The sequence below is a fragment of the Dama dama genome, chromosome 9, assembly GCF_033118175.1.
Source record: "Dama dama isolate Ldn47 chromosome 9, ASM3311817v1, whole genome shotgun sequence".
NCBI classification, from domain to species: Eukaryota; Metazoa; Chordata; class Mammalia; order Artiodactyla; family Cervidae; genus Dama; species Dama dama.
In genome coordinates, this window is record NC_083689.1 from 60030692 (window position 1) to 60051617 (window position 20926).

Here is a 20926-nt window from a genome sequence, read left to right on the forward strand (position 1 = left end):
CAAAATCAACCTGATAGTAGTTCTCAGAGACCGGTGGAGCTTCTCATCCATGTGCCTTTGCTCATGTCTGTGGGCCCCTGGCTGCCCTGTCCTCCTCTAGGGTTGAACTTCATTTCGTCTCCAGGAGATCATGTTCTTTAACTCTGTACACCCCTAAACACTTAAACACATCTCTGCCATTATCTTAGTCATGTTATACTGAGGTCACCTGTTGGAATTTCATTTTCTGTTAGACTGTATTCCTTGAGGACAGGAATCATGCCTTGATTACCTACATTGCTTATTCTGCAGCACATGATCAGGTGTGAATAACTGATAGCATTTAATCTTCAAAAAATTTTTGGAAATAATTGATTTAAAATGTGATTCTGCTATGCCGCATGATAGCATTTACTCTTGTAGGTAAGTAACATGTAATGTGGTGAATAAATGCAGTGGATCTACCTATACGAATCTGTGCCAGCCTGGCCACCCAGGAGCCTGGGTATGAGGCAGTCTTCTGAGCACCCCTGGGGAAACGGTCTTTGGTACGGCAGGCAGAAATGCTGAAATGCTCTTTGAGTAGGAATTAGATATCTTACCAAGACCTTCGATCTAGGTTTGAGTTGACCCACTGGTTTTAGGCACATGGAAAAAATGGAAAATAACCATGAAATAAGGCCGATCTTAGAGATTCCAAAGACCTGGTTTCAGTGTTGGTCTTGGAGTGACTCGGGCAGTTGGCATCACTCCTCTGGTTGTGAAAGTGCCTCAGTCAATTGAAATGTCCCCACAACCAATGATGTTCAATTATTGTTCATCAGCAGGATACTTATTCCACTCAAAGTAAGCAATATCACGAGCAGGTGAAAAAAGGAGTTGTTATAGTCTTATGTGGAGTCATATAAGTTTATTATCAACCAGGTCAGTGGGGTTTTCATTTGTAAATGGATCTCCAGTCCTGATATAAAATACAATAAAGCAGATTTACAGCCTTTGTTTCCAGGCTGTGTCCTTAATCAGCCAGGAAGCATCCACCATTCCTAAGGGAAGGATCACAAATTCAGAGATGATGCTACAAGAGAGGGGGGAGTCTGTTAGCGGGACGTTGAGGCTGTGTGTATGTGTGTGATGTTAAGAAAAATCCATCATGTGTTTAATGCTGGAGAAGAGGGAAGAGCTGTAATCACTGCTCCTGCAGGAGCATTCGCAATGCCCCTCTCGGGACATCATCTGACACCGGCGGAGTTCCTTAACTGTTCCTGTGCTGGTCAAAGGGAAGAGCTGCTTTGAACCACGTTCCCTTCCTGAAGTGGTATTCTTTCTGTACTTTGGAAAGTTTTAGCTTTTGAATTGAGCTTTCTTGTTCCACGATGGACACTTCATAATCTTCTATGTTTGTCGCATCTTCAATGAATATAACCATCTTTGAATTTCAGCTGATTCTTTTTAAGAACCATTTCAAATATAACTAATTAACCTTGCTGCCTTTTCAAAAAGAATATGAAAACTAAGAGCCATACCCTTCATCTTGTCAGAGAGGAAATGAGGGGCTGGAAAATGGAGGCTGCCATGAAATAAATGCACCTCGGAACTAAGAAATCAACCCTGGTTGTCCTAGCCCCAGGCTTCTTCCTGTTGGAGTCCCCCCAGAGGCTAAGGAAGCAGGCTGCAGTGGACCCGACAGCAGAACTGTGTGGGGGCTGGGATGTGACATGACCCATTTCCCCTTCCCCTGCTGAGAAAGGGGTGCTGTTTAATATGCAATTGTTTGCTGCTCTCTTTGATGAATTTGGGCTGACTATTCATAAGCCACCTGCACTTGGCATTGGAAATCACTGGCCTAGATGAAATATGACTTTCAATTATGCCACAGTCAGAAAAGGTGAAATAAGAAAGCCATCTGGGTCGGGGGTGGTGAGTGGCAGTCAAGTTGTTTTTTTATTAAGAGTGACTTGGGCATGCGAGTGAGTCTAGCATTCACACCTCACACATCCTGCCAACCCTTCTAATTTATTGTTGTGCCTCTCAGTTGCCCACAGAACCTCCCCTTCTATATTGTGGACACCCAGGCAAATGAAAATGCCAATCTTCCCCATCCCTGTCTTGCTGTATTAAGCGTGGGCTCAGCTCTGAGCAGTTTCTTTGAGGGAACTGGCTTGCCTTCCTTTAAGCACATTCAGGGAAAGGTTTGCCTCACCTCTTGCTTCCATGTAGAAGGGTTAACAGTAATAGCTCCTGTCACTTCCCGTAGCCTTGTTATGGGGAATATTTAGTGCTTGAGCCGGGATGTGGGGGTGATATCCCGGACGTGATAATGTCACTTCCTGCGTCGGTGAACATGGTATTGATTGTAAGCTGTCAACCTTTTTGTATGCTTTGCGAGGTCCCCGAAGGCTCACTGCGCCTGGAAGGGTAATGCATCAGGCAGGCACACATGTGCTTTATTAACTAATGCTGCTGTCTGAGCTCGGTCACTTGCTCTGAACACATCTTGGCTCACTGACTTTCCATTTTTTCTTTTTCATTCCTTGACTCATCTGAGCAGTCTTATGATGACCTGTACCAAACTTCCCTTAACTTAAACTCCCATGGGACTGTGCTCAGCTTGTAAGCTTCCTGAGGGCAGAGGCTGTGCCTGTCTTTCTCACTTGTTTTTTCATTCACTCATTCAACCACTATTTAATGAGCACTTACCCTGTGCCAGACCCTTCTCAATGTTATGAGGATACCAGAGGGGGAGAATACCAGAAGGCTTCCCAGGTGGTGCTAGTGGTAAGGAACCCACCTGCCAATGCAGGAGACATGGGTTTGATCCCTGAGTTGGAAGGATCCCCTGGAGGAGGGCCTGGCAACCCAGTGTAGTATTCTTGCCCGGAGAATCCCATGGACAGAGGAGCTTGGCGGGCTACAGTCCATGGGGTTGCAAAAAGTTGGACACAACTGAGTGACTAAGCATACACAAACGCATTTTGAGCCTGACCCTTCTTAATGCTTTGGTGATACCAGAAGGGGAAGAATAAAGAATACCTTGGTTCTCATGGAAGTTAGGGTGGTCAAGAAAGTCCTCTCCTAGGAGTTGACACTTGAGCTGAGTTTTTCTGTATACTCCCTGTGCCTAGGCCATTCATATTTGCTGTGTTATGGAACTATTATTCCTCAGTTGAGCAGATCATAGTCTAGCTATTGGAGAACCCTCCAGTGATATGCAAACCTCACTAAGGCCATGCATTTTTGTTTCTCATATCATGCGTTACTGTCCTTTGACTTCATGTCCCCTTACTTCTCTTGGTCTACATTCTTGTTTTTTATTGGTCAGTCATACCAGAATATTGTAAGTTCCTTCAATATACCATGTGCTCCTCTGCCTTTACCTAGATCATCTTGATACCTGGAGCACTCTTTCCTTCTCTCATCTCCTGGATAACTCATTCCCTGCTTATCTTTCAGGCTTACTGTAGGCATCACCTCCTCTGGGGAGCTTGTGGTCTGGGTAAAATGGTGTTCCTTTGTATTCTCCTGGCATCTGAGATACCTAGGAGGGCACACACCATGCTGTTGTACAGTGCTAGAAGGACACGAGCAAGAAACATGTGTCGATTATTGTTGGCTAGGAATCTTCCCATCTATTTGATGAGACAGGGGCCATTTTTACCCTTAATTTATCAGTAAGGTAACTGAGACATAGAGGTTAATTTGTCAAGGGTCATTCAGCTTATAAGTGGTGAAGTTTAGATTTCAACCCATGCAAGCATCCTGGGCCCTTTTAAAATTTTAAAAAAATTTTTTATCTATTTGTTTTTGGTTGTACTGGGTCTTCGTTGCTGTGCACAGGCTTTCTCTAGTTGCGATGAGCGGGGGCTACTCTTCGTTGTGGGACCCGGGCTTCTCATTGTGGTGGCTTCTCTTGTGTAGAGCGTGGCCTCTAGGTTTGGGGGCTTCAGTAAAGTTGTGATATGTGAGTTCAGTAGTTGTGGCACACAGGCTTAGTGTGTGCATCATGTGGGATCCTTCTGGACAAGGGATATTGAACCCAACGTCCCCTGCACTGGCAGGCGGATTTTTAACCACTGGACCACCAGGGAAGTCCCACACCTGGGCTCTTAACCTTCTTGATCTTCTACTGCTATAGCTGCCTGGGAGCGTGCCTGCTTCTCCCATGACACCATAAGCCCTGTGAAGACAGAGACTGTCATGACTGCTTCCCCAGATCACTCTAGCACAGGGCTTGGCATGACCAGTCTTTAACTGTTTATTGAGGACTGGGTGAATAAGTGCATGAAAATCACACCTAACTGAGAGACTGCTTACAGAGTGCCCCAATACTGCTTTTTACCTTTGCCAGTGAGATAGTCTTCTCCCCTCGCTTCTGCTCCAGGCTTCCTGGGATTACCTTTGACCTCCACAATAATTTAATGTTTTGACTGGGAGGATGTGTCTCACTAGCTAACCACAGCAAGAATCCCAGGACATGTGGCTGGTTCCACTTTATTGTGGTTTCAGGGTTCCCACACAAGGATGAGTTCAGGAGAAATGCTGTCCTCAATTCAAACCAAATACAGCAAACCAAGTGATTGGGATTGCAACCAGGAGTTCTGAGATGGCAGGAGGGGGGCCCTGGTGGGGAATAGTCTTTCCATTCAAGAGATCAAGCTTGACAGGGTAGGGAGTGGACTGGGAATCTGCAAACAATCACCGAACTGATCCCATAGTGATCACTGCTTTTGACAGCATCTGAGGCAGGAATTGGCAGAGACACAGATCACCTTGGTTCTGCCACCAGCAGTTTAACCAGTGGGGCGTGGAAGGTATAAATTGGGGGGATGGTTAAACAGTTATAATAAGGTCAGGGTCAGGGGTTGGAGACCTCTGGGAGCCACTTGACCTCACTCTCTGCTTTGGTGACAGAGCAAATTTGTTTTCCTGGTTAGCTGTCAGGCAATGTTTGGTTGCAGAGAGGTTTGTGAATATCCTTACTAGTGGAAAGACACAAGACAAGGTAGCTATGCATTCCCTTGAAAGAAGTACAGGATTAGGGTCAGGGCAGGTCTAGATAAAACCTCTGTCTTTGTCACAGTGACTGTGTCAATTTTGAGTCTGTTCATCAACTAGAAAAGTGGAATAATGTATTTACCCATCAAGTGACTGTACGGACTTAAAAAAGTGCCTCGCCCAACATCTGTTACCTAATAAGTGCTCATAATTATTGGTTTCCTTCCATCTATTTTTATATTTAAACAGTCCTTAGACATGGGAGTTTAATAAATATTTATTATTGGATGAATGAAAGAAAGAAGGGGTCAGTCAGATTTGGAAAATTGAAAATGTGTTTTAATAGAAGTAGAGAAATATTGATTTCATGCTCCCATGCCAAATTCATTCTTACTTTGGTGACTCATATATGTTGTTCTCTCTCAGAAATGTGTTTCTTTTTTTTGGCTGCACCACGTGGCATCTCGAACTTTCCCAACCAGGTACTGAACCCGTGCCCCTGCAGTGGAAATGCAGAATCTTAACCCCAGGACCACCAGGGAAGTCCATGTGTTTTGTTCGTTGTTGAGAAAACTGCGTTAGAGCTCTGCTTAGGCGTCACTTATTCCAAGAAACTTCTTACCTACCAGTCCTCATGAGTTAACCATTTCCTTCTCTGTATCATTTCTGCACTGTATACATTGTAAATATGTCCCCAACACACATGGCTGTCATCTCTTGGAGGGTGGTGACCAGTGGCTTACACATGTCAGGAACCCCAGCCCCATGCCTAGGGCTGATACGTACCAGGAGCTCAATAAATATTTAACCTTGATGAACTTACAGGATGTTACTGGAACTTGTTTTCTAATTTGTAACTTCCATCTCTCTCTCTCTATATGTATATATTCTCTCTCTCTTTTTATACACACACACATATGAGATGAGGAGAGAGGATAAGAACTCTGATCAAAATGTCTGCCTTTGGTACTTGTGAACTGTACAAACTTAATCAAGTTATATCATCTTTTTGTTCCCTTATCTGTAAAATGAGAACAATAATGTATCTGTGCCTAGAGTTACAGAAGTAAATGAATTAATACTTGGGAAATTTGTAGAACCAAGCCTGGCCCATAGTAAACATTTGGTAAGTGTTAGCTACCCTCATATATAAGAAACAGTATTTTAAAAACTCTGGCTTTAGAGTATGAAACTTTGAATTGGAGACCTGGTTCTACCACTTACTGGCTATGTGCCTTTGGCTACATTGAAAACTTGAGTCTATTTCCTCAGTGGCAAAAATGGAAATTACCCTGGCATGGATCTCATGGGGTTCAGAGAAGGAGATGAGGAGAAATCAGTCATATGTCCTCAGTGAATATTGTTGCTGTTACTATTCTGTGGGGCTTTAAGCTTATCAAAGCAGTTATAAAAAAATGAGTTTCTTGTGTCCCTCATAATCATCCCATGAGTGAGGGCTGATGGCTTTCTGACCGTTTTACAGGTGATGTGACTGATGTAGGCACTGAATGACTTGCCCAGGTTGCCCAGTTACTCCACAGAGCCAGGAGCAGGATCTGCATTTCCTGTCCCCTCAATCCATGTTCTTTCCATCGACCAGGCGAGTCATTCCCATGGAAAGTGGCTCCCGAGACTTGACTTAGAAATGCAGGGGCAAGAGGACAGTTAAGGTGTGACAAGAGGCACAGTGTGTGACTGTTTCCCAGCAGTGAACCAGGGGCTGCTGTGTCTTTGAGGGTAGTGTTAAAACACACCATCCTCATCTGCACACGGCCATAATGGAAGAAGACAAATTAGTAAGGCCTCCTTCATTCAGGCTGTGGACTCCAGTGTCCTCCCAAAGCTTTATTATTAGGCCTACTAGGGCCTTCCTGACTCTTGGAGGCAGTCAGCAGAGGGGCTGAGGAAAGAATAGGGCCCAGGGTTGGGGGTTCAGAGGGAAGCTTTGGCTTGTTGCTCTGTAGGTTTGAAGGAAGGGCAATGGTCTCCAACATTGTCGGTGATGAAGCATTTGAGGGTCTAACTTTTATTATAATGGGCCCTACAGGTTCAAAAGAAATATATGTGAGACAGCTGACTTGCTTCATCGGGTCACTGAGCTAAAAGAATTGTAGTTTCGCCTTTGTTCCTTTCACTGACAACTGTTTCACCTTACATGTGCTGGGTTGCCTAATGCATGTTGAGTTAATTACGAGACCAATGAGAGGTTGAGAGATGCTCCCCTGCACCCCCCCAGTACCTGACAGAAGACTGAAGGCAGAAGCCAGACCTTAAGGAGTTAGGAAGCTCAGGGGTTCCTACTGCCCGTTCACCGATGGACACCCCATTGCTGCATGCTGCCTCGTGTCTTCTTTGTTTTGTTCAAACTCATCTTCTTCCTCTGGAAGTGAAAGTGTGGATGTCTGTCAAAGTTCAGCTTTCGAATTGCTTGTTAAAATATCAGGAACGGACTATTGCCTCAGGAACAGACTATTGCTGCAGGGCAGGGATCTGAGAGCCCAAGAAGCTGTTGAAAAGGTGGTAAATCAGCTTCCACGTAACTCTGAGTGTCAGCTGGAAAAGGGACTGACTTCTAGGCACCATCAGCCAAGAAGATCACCAGCACTGGGGTGGAAGAAGATGGCAGGTGTAAACACCTGGCTCCATAACCAGCACAGAGCAGGTCACTGCTAAAGCAGGGTGTTGGGCATTGCTGCCGAGGTCTGGTCTTTAGGGCCTTCCCCTCCTGTTTCCACGTACGAGTCGAGGATGTTGGCTCTGATGCCTCCTTTGTATGGGGTAACGGGGAAGGTGGTGGCCCTCTGTTCTTAGCTTTGATCTCTTCTGCAAATTCCTCCCACTTTGTAGATCTCAAAGTGTACATCTGTGGGCTGAGGGCACTGGGTTAGTGTAGGAGCTTTGAGGTGAAGGCCACAGAAAGGCTGTAGGTGGGCCTGTGAACCCCTTAAAGCTGTGAGCAGAATTGTTCATGCATGTGTTCTGAGAAGCAAGCTTGACTCCCAATTTGTGGACTACTGTCCATTGTAAGTCTCTAATGCCTCCAAAGGCTTCAGTGTTCTGCCACATCAGAACTCAGTGTTCCCCAAGTTTGGTAACCATGCATCTTGGGGTTCACAAGTTGCCTGCAGTTGGTGAATGGGTACATGTTTGTTTCATTAATGGTTATGTGATTCTTTTAGAACAAAACATTAAAGCTGACATTTCATGAACATTCTTTGTTGGAAGGAGGCTATGTCTTGCTTTTAGAAAAGGTGACTTAAGTGAAATGAGTAACAGTATAAAGGTAGGTCGACGCTAAATTTTGAGGAACAATGATTCATCCTGTCAACTGGTACAGATAGAGGGGCTGAGTCTCAAGGGAGCAGAGAAAAGGCCGTGAGGAAGTTGATGGTCAGCTCAGGACAGGAGCCTGCTGGTCCTTCTGTCTGTCCTGCTACCATGATTCTCTGTGAGTTGGAGAAGTTTCTGTGGCTTTCTTGGGTCTCCTCCAAGAACCTGGTCCCCATCAGGCCAGGAACCCTGCCCAGAGGGTTTCTACCAGGACTTTTATTGCAGGAAAGATAAACACAGAGAAAAAAAGCACATCTTCCTCCACATGCTCTCTCAGTTTTGAGACGTACTTTTTCATATTTTAACGTTTCTGAAATTGAGCTGCATCTTACAAAATTGTTTGCTTAAGTAGATAGTTATTTCCTTGCCAAAAAACTGTTATTAAGTAGGTAATAGCTTAGTACTGAAAGATGGTTCTTTCACTATTTTTCTCTCTTCCAAAACAAATTACACTTGAAAGTTGGGACTTCTAATAAATATACAAAGTGAAAGAAAATTTCTCTTTAAAAGGAAAATCCTCATCTCAAGCCATTTCCTAGTCACTAAATGCAAGTCCGGGGAGATGAGTCATGGTGACAGGAATGGAGACTGGGAGCCCAGGCCTGGCCTGGAGACCCTCCCACTTCCTCCTTGAGCCTCCATTTCAAATTTCTCCGTCTTTTGAATTAACTTTGTCTCCTTCCCAGAGGTGCGTCACATAGAAATTTCTGGAAGTTACATGTCTGAATCCTCAAGGGCAGGGGGCGGGAGGAGGGGGATGAACTAGCCTCTACAGTTTCAAGCAGACTTCACTTTGATGTCAAAGCTTCTTGATTCCCCCATATTCCATTTCTGCAGGAGAGCCCTCTGGTCTGTTTTTCTGGATGGTAAACTTATGGTGGGTCAGAAGCACTTGAATAGCCTTTACAGAGCAGAGTTTTCCATTGGCTGTTTTTGTTCTCACTGTAGTGGAGATAGATGGAGTGTTACTTTGGGTTACAAAACCCAGGGAAGGGGGCAGGGGCTGCTTTGGGAGATACATTTTCTCAGGGAGGTGCCCCAGCCCTCAGCTTACTGCTGCATTTAGAAGCCAGATCATAAACAACAAGGACTCAGCCTTTAGAAGTCAAGGGAATAAATAAGCTGGAAAAGGGTGAAGGGAAAAAGCCAAGGAACCTGTAAGTAGAGGATTATATGGAGCCATTTAAAATGACAAAAAGCAAGAGTAACAAAGCGACAGATGGAATGTGGCCCCACAGGGCCCTGCCAAGCTAACTCTGAGAAGCGAAGTGTTCTCTTGATGTCCCCTGAAGCATTCATGGGGCTTCCTGGCCAAATTCTCAGGCTGTTTCTATGGCGCTTACAAAAAAAGAATATAGAACTGTTGATGTGGTCCTTTCCCCTTCCCATTCTGCATCCTCTTTGCAGCCTTGTGAAATAAATCTCTGGCTCAAGTGAAATCATGAAAAAGAAAATGGGGAAAAAAAAAAGAAGTGCTGTAGGGACAGGGGTTGCTGACTGGTTCTGATTTGTCACAAAACAAGGAGAATTTCTCTAAGAGTAAACAGTGTTTATTTTTCGTTGAATTTTTTTTTCAATCAAATGGAATTGCTTAATTAAAAAAAACTTATCTCTTTTCTCTTTAAATACTACAGACAACCTCATTTTATCTCAGCAGACACCTAGAAACAAAACACTGGACCCACCAGAGAAAACGGGGCAATAAAAGCATCAGAAATTCAAGTCAACTATGGAAGAATTACTGTTAGCTGGCAGCTCTCGATTCTAAACAGAAGTGTCCCAGAACCTACTGGGTTTGACAAAAGTTTCTTAGAACTGGGGATGTGGGAAGGTTGGACTCCATGGACTTCAATTCCAATTGTCTCCTGCAGAGGGAAATTAAAAGTCGATGCATCAAATGAACACCCAAAGAAACATTTAAAAACGTGTTTGACTAGTATTCAGTATGTGAGATTATTAAGTAATAACTTGTCCTCCTAGTTAACCTTGTCCTGGAATATATATAGGTTATTTGTAGCCGCCACTGCTATAATATTTTCTGAAGGATGCCAAGCTGTATGCAAGATCTTTTTGCTAAAGTCCAGACTGTCGACACTGATCTCATCTTTTCTCCGCTTGCCCCCCACGCACACTTTGCGTGGTTTTAGGATAGCTCGGGGTTTGCTGTTTTCCCTCGAGGCCTCAAGGGTAACATCGCGTTTGGTGTTTCGGTCAAACATCCTGAAGAAGTTGTTGTAGGAGCCTGTCATGATGACACTGCAAGGCAGAGAGGAAACAGGGAGTGACTGAGTGCCATGGACACAGACTTTCTACAGCTAAGAGACCAAAAACCGCAACAGGCTTTGTAGTGTGACTGTCAACTTTAGAAGCACTAAGGCAAACAAGCTCTCGGGCTGGGTGAAGGGTGATGATAGCCCTCCTTGTTATTTATCAATAGATTCCTTTAGGTTATTTTGTTCCATAAGTCAGTCTCGTGGTTTTAATGATCCCAGCCCACCTCCTTCACATCAGGATTCTGAGGCTGCAGTCAAGTCATGAGAGTAGGAACACTGGGAACAGCTGTCCTTGTATCGCGTTCATTTCGAGCATGGCAGTGGCAGGAGGGACTGTGCTGCCCGACTGATAAGGCTTTCTCCCGTCAGTACCCAGGGATGCTCACATCGTGTCCTCTTCCTGCTATGAACTAGATCGACATTCTGCCTTTTCTGAAAACTTATCTAAAAAATGGATCTCATCATAGTCTTGGGAGGGAGTAAACAAAAATGAGAATTTTTAAAAGGATGTAGGATGAGGAAATAAGCCTTTGTAGTGGACTGACAGATGGTTTCCTACCCTCTTACAAGAGCTATCCATTCCTAGGAGTATCTCCCATTGATGAAGAGAGCAGGGGGTGCCAAGAGCCTCCCAGAAGCCATGGACCAACTCTACTTAATGCTGACAGTTTTGACAGGTGACAGGCCAAGGGAAACATAATGTCCCTCGAGCAGCACCCCCTTATGGCTGACCCCCGGAGAGGTGGGCTTGGCCTCATTTGTGGGTGAGGCTCTGACTGGCTGGTTAGGATGGGAGAACACCACATCTTGTCTTGGGTTAGAGGAAGGTGAAGGAAAACTGACAAGAGTAAGCCACGGCCAGGGGGCTGAGTTTTTGGGTATTTGTTAGTTGTCCCGGAAATTAATCAAGGGCTAGATTTTGTTACCCTGGCCTGGGAAACTGATGCCATGAAATGTGTGTATCTATCATAGGGTGAGCAATTATTATCTCATCACGAGGGGTGCTGAGTGCTTTACCCCTACCCTCATTTCCTTTTCCATCATTCCATGTTAAAGGATTTACACAGGAGGAAAAGTGAGTGCGTGTACGGTGTCACACAGCCAGTAAGTAGCCAAGTTGGGCCTCCAGCCCACATCTGCCAGACTCTGGGGCACAAGCATTAAGCCACTTGGCCTTACTGCTTCCCACGCACTGACCTCTGCTTCCATTACCACCACCCGACTTGTTTTTAAACAGTAAGAGAAAGTCTTTTTTGGGAAAAGAAAAAGTAATCTCAGCCTTATCTGGACCAAGAATAACATTTTCTCGGTTATGGAAAGAAACTGTAATGTGGTGGAAAGAATGTTCATTTTAGGATTTAAATTCTTCCTTTTGTCTCTACTACTTACAGTGATCTGCCCAAGCTCCTGAACTAGTATCTGGCTGAGCCTCAGTTTCCTCAGCTCTAAAATGGGGACAGTGAAAGCAATCTTGATGGATTGTGGCCAGGACTAAAAAATCACGATGTGTGTGAAAGTACCTAGAGTAAGTATAGGTTTTGAATCTTGGTTCAGATAGAAGGGGAACTTGAACAATAATAACCACAAATATTTAAAAAAATCTATTCATAATGAACAATGAATAAATGACCAATGGAAATGAAAATAAACAAAATAACAGGGCAGGGATAACTACTTTTCCCCTGAAGGCCTTTGTTCCACTAAGTAACAGTTGCTTTGCTCTTGGCCCTCTGCCCTCCACCAACTGGGTGGTGTGATCTGGATCGTCTACCATGTGGTGACTCCTTCTAGGCCTGCTGAGTGGAAGGCTGGTTTTGGATCACTGGCTCCAAAAAACCCAACAGGGGTCAGAGAGGTAGAGTCTGTGCTCACTAGAAGCTCGCCTCTCTGAATGCTTTTTAGTGATAGAATTTCCCTGCTTTTCAGTATGACTGCTGGTGCTGCCTTCACTAAGGAACAGTCCCAGGTAGCCTGTGCTGGCTTCTCCTGGAAATTACAGCAGCATCTATTTGTCAAGCCAAAAAGAAACTGCGGAGAGGTACTAGGAAGTACTGTTGAGATCAAAGGCCTCAAATAGTCATAAATCCCTTTGAGGGCACAGGATAAATGAGGCTGATGAGAATTCAGTTCATGACCACCAGGCCTCAGGCCAGTCTCTACTGGTAGCCTCGAGGGATAATTTCCCATCCAGACAGCACGCTTTACAGTCATTGGAATGGTTCATCCTCGAAATTTGCCAGGGGAACTTCATTTTCGGCATATGGACCCAGCTCTGGGAGGGTCTTGCCTGTATAAGGTAGGATTTTTGTGAGGCTAACAGGTCACCTGAGCCAGTTCTGAAAGAGGAGTCCAGGGTCTCACCCACCCCCTGTTCCTTTCCAGACCTGACCTCAAGGTCACCCGGTGGGCCGCATGGTGCAGCCCTGCCAGGCCCCAGGGCCAATTCTGATGGCTCTTTGGTTGCACCCCCCTTAGGACACATGGCCCAGGGTGGGTGCAAGGAGACAGCCCCCCATGGAAGGTTCCCAGCCACCAGACCTTTCTTACCTGTCTGACCCATTCCACACACACTCAAATTTATCAAAAATGCAGTCATTTTCATAGAGGGAGCACAGCTTGCTGCGGAGGTAGTCGTGAACCTGGAGGGGCAGGGAAAACACATTAAGAGGGTGTTAGTTATTAATATTTAAAAAAATGATTCCTCTGTGTGAAGCTCCTCTTTGGATGGGAGCTGTTTATTCTTCCAGTGCAAATGTGGCTTGAATCAGATAGTTTTGGCTCTTAGCCCAGGCATGGCCCTTCTCAGCCTTGGGACTTCAAGATGGTTTGGTGAGCAGTTTACATGGCACATCGCTTACATAGATGGTGGCATAGAACAGAGCCCAGTAAGCAGGGGATTCCCATTTTCTAAGCCTATTTATTATTTACTTTTGGTCAGTATCTTTTAAAAAAATTAATTTTTTGCCATGCAGCGTGGCATGCGAGATCTTAGTTTTCCAACTAGGGATCGAACCCACGCTCCCTGCAGTGGAAGTGCAGAGTCTTCACCACTGGACCACCAGGGAAGTCTCTTAGCCCATTTAGACGACACCATTCATTCAGCCTTTCACTCAATGAGTATTTGTTGAATGCTGGCTCTGTTTTGGGGATAGAGCCATGAACAGAATACCCTTGGGGTGCTTTCTGCCCAGTGCTGGGGAAGAGACTGTGTAGCCAAGTTAAGTATATAAGATATTTTTCGTTTTGGATTTTTCTTTTTTTTTTTTTCCATTTATTTTTATTAGTTGGAGGCTAATTACTTCACAATATTTCAGTGGGTTTTGTCATACATTGACATGAATAAGCCATGGAGTTACATGTATTCCCCATCCCGATCCCCCCTCCCACCTCCCTCTCCACCCGATTCCTCTGGGTCTTCCCAGTGCACCAGGCCCGAGCACTTGTCTCATGCATCCCACCTGGGCTGGTGATCTGTTACACTATAGATAATATACATGCTGTTCTCTCGAAACATCCCACCCTCGCGTTCTCCCACAGAGTTCAAAAGTCTGTTCTGTACATCTGTGTCTCTTTTTCTGTTTTGCATATAGGGTTATCATTACCATCTTTCTAAATTCCATATATATGTGTTAGTATGCTGTAATGTTCTTTATCTTTCTGGCTTACTTCACTCTGTATAATGGGCTCCAGTTTCATCCATCTCATTAGAACAGATTCAAATGAATTCTTTTTAACAGCTGAGTAATATTCCATGGTGTATACATACCACAGCTTCCTTATCCATTCGTCTGCTGATGGGCATCTAGGTTGCTTCCATGTCCTAGCTATGAATGTCCTAGCTGTGATGAACATTGGGGTGCACGTGTCTCTTTCAGATCTGGTTTCCTCAGTGTGTATGCCCAGAAGTGGGATTGCTGGGTCATATGGCAGTTCTATTTCCAGTTTTTTAAGATATCTCCACTATGTTCTCCATAGTGGCTGTACTAGTTTGTATTCCCACCAACAGTGTAAGAGGGTTCCCTTTTCTCCTCACCCTCTCCAGCATTTATTGCTTGTAGACTTTTGGATAGCAGCCATCCTGACTGGTGTGTAATGGTACCTCATTGTGGTTTTGATTTGCATTTCTCTGATAATGAGTGATGTTGAGCATCTTTTCATGTGTTTGTTAGCCATCTGTATGTCTTCTTTGGAGAAATGTCTGTTTAGTTCTTTGGCCCATTTTTTGATTGGGTCATTTATTTTTCTGGAATTGAGCTGCAGGAGTTGCTTGTATAGTTTTGAAATTAATCCTTTGTCTGTTGCTTCAATTGCTATTATTTCTCCCAATCTGAGGGCTGTCTTTTCACCTTACCTATAGTTTCCTTTGTAGTGCAAAAGCTTTTAAGTTTCATTAGGTCCCATTTGTTTATTTTTGCTTTTATTTACAATATTCTAGGAGGTGGGTCATAGAGGATCCTGCTGTGATTCGTGTCGGAGAGTGTTTTGCCTATGTTCTCCTCTAGGAGTTTTATAGCTTCTGGTCTTACATTTAGATCTTCAATCCATTTTGAGTTTATTTTTGTGTATGGCATTAGAAAGTGTTCTAGTTTCATTCTTTTACAAGTGGTTGACCAGTTTTCCCAGCACCACTTGTTAAAGAGGTTGTCTTTTTTCCACTGTATATCCTTGCCTCCTTTGTCGAAGATAAGGTGTCCATAGGTTCGTGGATTTATCTCTGGGCTTTCTATTCTGTTCCATTGATCTATATTTCTGTCTTTGTGCCAGTACCATACTGTCTTGATGACTGTGGCTTTGTAGTAGAGTCTGAAGTCAGGCAGGTTGATTCCTCCAGTTCCATTCTTCTTTCTCAAGATTACTTTGGCTATTCGAGGTTTTTTGTATTTCCATACAAATTGTGAAATTCTTTGGTCTAGTTCTGTGAAAAATACCGTTGGTAGCTTGATAGGGATTGCATTGAATCTATAGATTGCTTTGGGTAGAATAGCCATTTTGACAATATTGATTCTTCCAATCCATGAACACGGTATGTTTCTCCATCTGTTTGTGTCCTCTTTGATTTCTTTCATCAGTGTTTTATAGTTTTCTATGTATAGGTCTTTTGTTTCTTTATGTAGATATACTCCTTGATTTTTAAATTTTATTTGTTAACTGGAGTAGAATTGCTTTACAGTGTTGTGTTTCGCTGTGTGACAACAAGCATAAGATATTTTAGATGGTGACAAAATGAGAACAAAAAAAAAGTGGAAAAAGGGTATTGGGAGCCCTGGGGGGTTATTTATACAGGGCGAGTGATCAAGTTCACCTGAGAAGGAGATATTGGAGCAGGAACCTGGAGGAAATGAGTGCATCTCAGCGGTATCTGGGGAAAGGCTTTCCAAGCGTAAATGAAAGTGTTAGTCACCCAGTCATGTCCAATTCTTTGTGACCCCACGGACTGTAGCCTGCCGGGCTCCCCTGTGCCTGGAATTCTCCATGCAAGAATACTGTAGTGGGTTGCCATGTCCTTCTCCAGGGGATCTTCCTGACCCAAGGATCAAACCTGGGTCTCCCGCACTGCAGGCAGTCTCTTTACCACTGAGCTACTAAGCATTGAGAAGAGTGAATGTAATGGCCCAGAGGCAGGAGTCCTGGAGGCAGTGGAGTGGAGGGTGGCAAGCAGCAGAGTGGGGGGGCCTCAGCGTGTGCCAACCAGTGCCCATAGGCCCCTTACCCTGGGTGATGTGAAAAGACGTCACAGGAAGGGTGCTGCGCCTGCTGTATTGTGAAAGAGTGTAAGCCTGCAGGGCCAAGGTGAGCAGTGGTGGGAGGTGGTCAGAGCCTTGATGAGTTTGGAAGGACAGTTGATAGGACTTGCGGATGGAGCCGCTGTGAAGTGTGGAGAGGAAAACTGGAGTCAGAGGTGGCTCCTGGATCGTGCTTGTGAGCAGGCGGAAGGATGGAGTGGCCATGTTTGCTTTGGGGTTGGATAATTTGGCGGTGTCTGTGCAAGCAGAGAACACCCAGCAGACGCTGCTGTGCACACTGCAGCCCTGGACTGCGTGGCAATCCTCTCCTGGTTCTATTTTTCAGTGAAATAAGAAGCAAGGTTATCAGCTGAGAGTGAAAAAGGCCAGGGCGGGGAGGTGGTTGGCAACAGTGCTCAGTTCCGGGAGGGCACTGAGGGCTGCTTAAAGTTGTTGAATGTGAATTTATTTTTTAAAACGTTTTATTTATTTATCTATGCCAACCTTTGCTGTGGCACTCGGGACCTTTAGTTGGGGCATGCAGACTCTTAGCTGTGGCATGATCTAGTTCCCTGACCAGGGATTGAACCCCAGCCTCCTGCATTGGGAGTGCAAAATCGTAGCCGCTGGGCCAGTAGCGAAGTCCCCAGATGTGAATTTTATTTATTTATTTATTTTAATTGGAGGCTAATTACTTTACAATATTATGGTGATTTTACCATACATTCGCATGAATCAGCCATGGGTGAACATGTGTTCCCCATCCTGAACCCCCCTCTCACCTCCCTCCCCATCCCATCTCTCAGGGTCATCCCAGTGCACCAGCCCTGAGCACCCTGTCTCATGCATCAGACTGGACTGGTGATCTATTTCACATATGATAATATACGTTTCAATGCTATTCTCTCAAATCATCCCACCCTCACCTTCTCCCAGAGTCCAAAAGTCTGTTCTTTACATCTGTGTCTCTTTTGCTGTGTCGCATATAGGGTCATCGTCAACATCTTTCTAACTTGCATATATATGCATTAGTATACTGTATTGGTGTTTTTCTTTCTGACTTACTTCGCTCTGTATAATAGCCTCCAGTTTCATCCACCTCATTAGAGCTGATTCAAATGCATTCTTTTTAATAGCTGAGTAATATTCCATTGTGTATATGTACCACAGCTTTCTTATCAATTCATCTGCTGATGGACATCTAGGTTGCTTCCATGTCCTGGCTGTTAACAGTGCTGTGATGAACATTGGGGTACACGTGTCTCTTTCAATTCTGGTTTCCTCGGTGTGTATGCCCAGCAGTGGGATTGCTGGGTTATATGGCAGTTCTACTTCCAGTTTTTTAAGAAATCTCCACACTATTCTCCATAGTGGCTGTACTAGTTTGCATTCCCACCAACAGTGTAAGAGGGTTGTTTTTTCTCCACACCCTCTCCAGCATTTATTGTTTGTAGACATTTTGATAGCAGCCATTCTGACTGGTGTGAGATGGTACCTCATTGTGGTTTTGATTTGCATTTCTCTGACAATGAGTGATGTTGAACATCTTTTCACGTGTTTGTTAGCCACCCAGATGTGAATTTTAAATGAGTCTGGTCAGCATGGTTGGGTGTTTCTCTCCAGCTGCATTCAGCAACTCAGGTGAAGATGGCAAGCAGGCAGATGACTGAGGCTTGGAGCATAGTAATCTGGGTGCCATTTTCAGTTCTTCCTGAGATCCATTGTGGGGAGTGGCAATGACATTAGGCATACATAATATGCCACCTTGTTATTATTAGCTGGGCTCTTTATCCATAAGATCTCATCTCATCTCTAATAGCATCTTAGGTTGTAGGTACTGTCATTCTCTTCACTTTAATGGAGCATGAACTGCAGGGTATGATATCATGTGTCCAAGATCACACAGCAAAGGAAATGACAGAATGGGAAATGAACAGGGATTTAGGTTCTGGAGCACCTGCTCCTGCCAGCTCTAGCAATATGCCTCCCACTCGCTCTGCCTCATTGGCCTCGCCTTACATAGAGTCTCAGTTCTAGACAGCTGTGATGATGCACTGAAGTGGGGCCAAGAGGCAGACAGAATTGGGTGAAGGCAGAGAGATGTTATGGAAAGCACAGTTTGACTTGGTTTAGATGAAGAGTGATGGTTCATGATCTCTTTTTCTGTAGCCTGGGCCCCTTTCCTCCCTTGCCCCAGGGTTCTGTCAGATTTTGAGCTCAGAGGCTCAGCTGTATGCTTAGCCCTGGGCAGAGGAATGAGGTCAGATTCATTCTACGTTCCATTAGATGTTTGGGGTATTTGAAAAGCTCTCTTGAGTTATTTGGACAGGGTAAGGATTTCTAACTCTGCAAATTAATTTCCTTCACCTTTACACTCGTGTTCCCAAATAGCTCTGGGCCTTTTCAGGGTATCGGCTTCAGGGTTATGGTGACAAGTGAATCCATTGGCAGCTTGTTAGATGGGGAGAATAAGGGTGAGGCTTGTGTCCTAAGCTTTGGAATTCTGCTATAAATTAACTCACTGTCTTCCCTTCCCCTCTACTCACTGTCCTCCCTTCCTCTTCTACCACCTCTTGTGCATATTAGGAGTGGCTCAGATCTGATAGGGAAGGGCATTTTGTTTGTAGGGCCATTTCTGCTTGTTAAAGTTCTCTAGTTATTGTGAAGAATCTTTAAAGCAGAAGAGTCCCAGGACGAAGAGAGGGCTGATGCTAGATCTTCACAAACATTTTCTAAAAAGGGCCAAACTATAAATATTTATACTTTGTGAGTCATGTAGCCTCACTTACAACTATCCAAGTGTACCTCTGTAATGCAAAAGTAGTGATAATACATAAATGAATGAGTTAAGAGTTGTGTTCCAATAAAACTTTATTTACAAATACAGGTGGCAACAGGATTGGCTTTTGGGTCATAGTTTGCCTAACCCTTGACTATAAGTCTTGACTATAATTTCCCTTCTTCCCAATCAGCACAGACTATTTCCTTGAAAGAAAGGGATGGTGGAGATAAGGACATCCACTGGGGGGGGTCGTACTTTTCTTCTGATGGTGGAAGATACTGACCTCAAGGATTGATCTCTTTTCTAGAAAGCAAGCCTAATTCTTGCCTTGTCTTGACTTTATCATTGACTTGCTTCCAAGATCTGTGTAACAGAGGGAGACAAGGAAGCGGAGTGGGCTTCTGAAGGGGAAGAATGGCAAGCTGGAATTAATCCAGTAGGCAAAGGAAGCCACATTTGTTATCCTCATACTCCATATCTCCTACCTTTTGGAGGAAAAAGATGAGCAAAATAGATCCTCTTTTAAATCTTATCTCTCCCTACTCCTTCCTTTTATCTGTTATGGGGCACTTTTTTTTTCTTTCAATATTTCCTCAAACTTTATTTATTTTTTTGAGTACCATCTTTTAATTGAAGTTTTAGTTGAGTTACAGTGTTGTGCTAATTTCAGGTGTATAGCAGAGTGATTTAGTTACAAATACATATATATTTTTATTCAGATTGTTTTCCCTTATAGGTCATTATATAAAATATTGAGCATGTGCTATACAGTAGGACTTTGTTGGTTGTATCTTTTATCTTCTATATAGAGTAGTGTAAATATGTCAATCCCAAACTCCTAATTTATCCCCCCTGCCTTTTCCCCTTTGGTAACTATAAATTTGTTTTGTCTGTGTGTCTCTTTCTGATTCATATATACATTCATTTGTATAATTTTTTTGTAGAGTCCACATATAAATGATATCATATTTATCTTTCTCTGACTTATTTCGCTTAGTATGATAATCTCTAGGTCCATTCATGTCATTGCAAATGGCATTATTTCATTCTTCTTTTGGCTGAATATGTATATGAATCTGCCTGCCAATGCAGGGGATGCAAGTCTGTGGGTTCGATCCCTGAATAGGGAAGATACTCTGGAGAAGGAAATGGCAGCTCACTCTAGTATTCTTTCCTGGGAAATCCCATGGACAGAGAAGCCTAGTGGGCTATAGTCTATGGTGTTGTAAGAGTCGGACATGACTTAAGTGACTAAACCACCACCACATGTATATAGACACACCAATTTTTCTTTATATGGTGTGTCTATATACACACCAATCTTTTTCTTTATACCAATATTTCTTTCAAAATTCCATTCACCTGGAATTTTGTCTTACAGAAACACCACAGGTGAGTGATAAATATCAAAACGTGTGTGCTTTGGAAGTGTGGGCCCCTTAGTGGAGGAACCACATTACCAAGAACTCTGTAACTAAAAGTCAGGAAGGATTCAAGGAGAGAACCTAGTCTGAGCCCTTATTTTCTCTTCTCAGCATCTATATTCCGGGGAGCTTCTGGCAACTCCAGGTGAGGATATCTACAGGAGAAGATCAGTAACTATGAAGGTATGCTGCATATAATACATACACACACACACACATATATATATATGAGAAAGTGAAAGTCACTCAGGTCCGACTCTTTGCAACCCTATGGACTGTATAATCCAAGGAATTCTCCAGGATAGGATATTGGAGTGGGTAGCCTTTCCCTTCTCCAGGGGATCTTCCCAACCCAGGGATCAAACCCAGGTCTCCTGCATTGCAGGCGGATTCTTTACCAACTGAGCCACAAGGGAAGCCCTA

The 20926-nt window shown here is 44.0% G+C and overlaps 1 protein-coding gene across 5 annotated transcripts in view; it reads right to left on the reverse strand.

The window, feature by feature from the left end:
- Positions 1–9835: 9835 nt before the first annotated feature.
- Positions 9836–20926, reverse strand: part of PPP2R2B (protein phosphatase 2 regulatory subunit Bbeta) — a 485402-nt gene continuing 474311 nt past the window's right edge. For all 5 annotated transcript variants that reach the window (XM_061149441.1, XM_061149442.1, XM_061149443.1 and 2 more), the window contains 2 exons: positions 13122–13213; positions 9836–10557 (listed from right to left, as the gene is read on the reverse strand). In XM_061149441.1, coding sequence (XP_061005424.1) covers positions 10278–10557; positions 13122–13213 — 372 coding nt within the window. In that variant the 3' untranslated portion in view covers positions 9836–10277. The remainder of the gene's footprint in view (positions 10558–13121; positions 13214–20926) is intronic.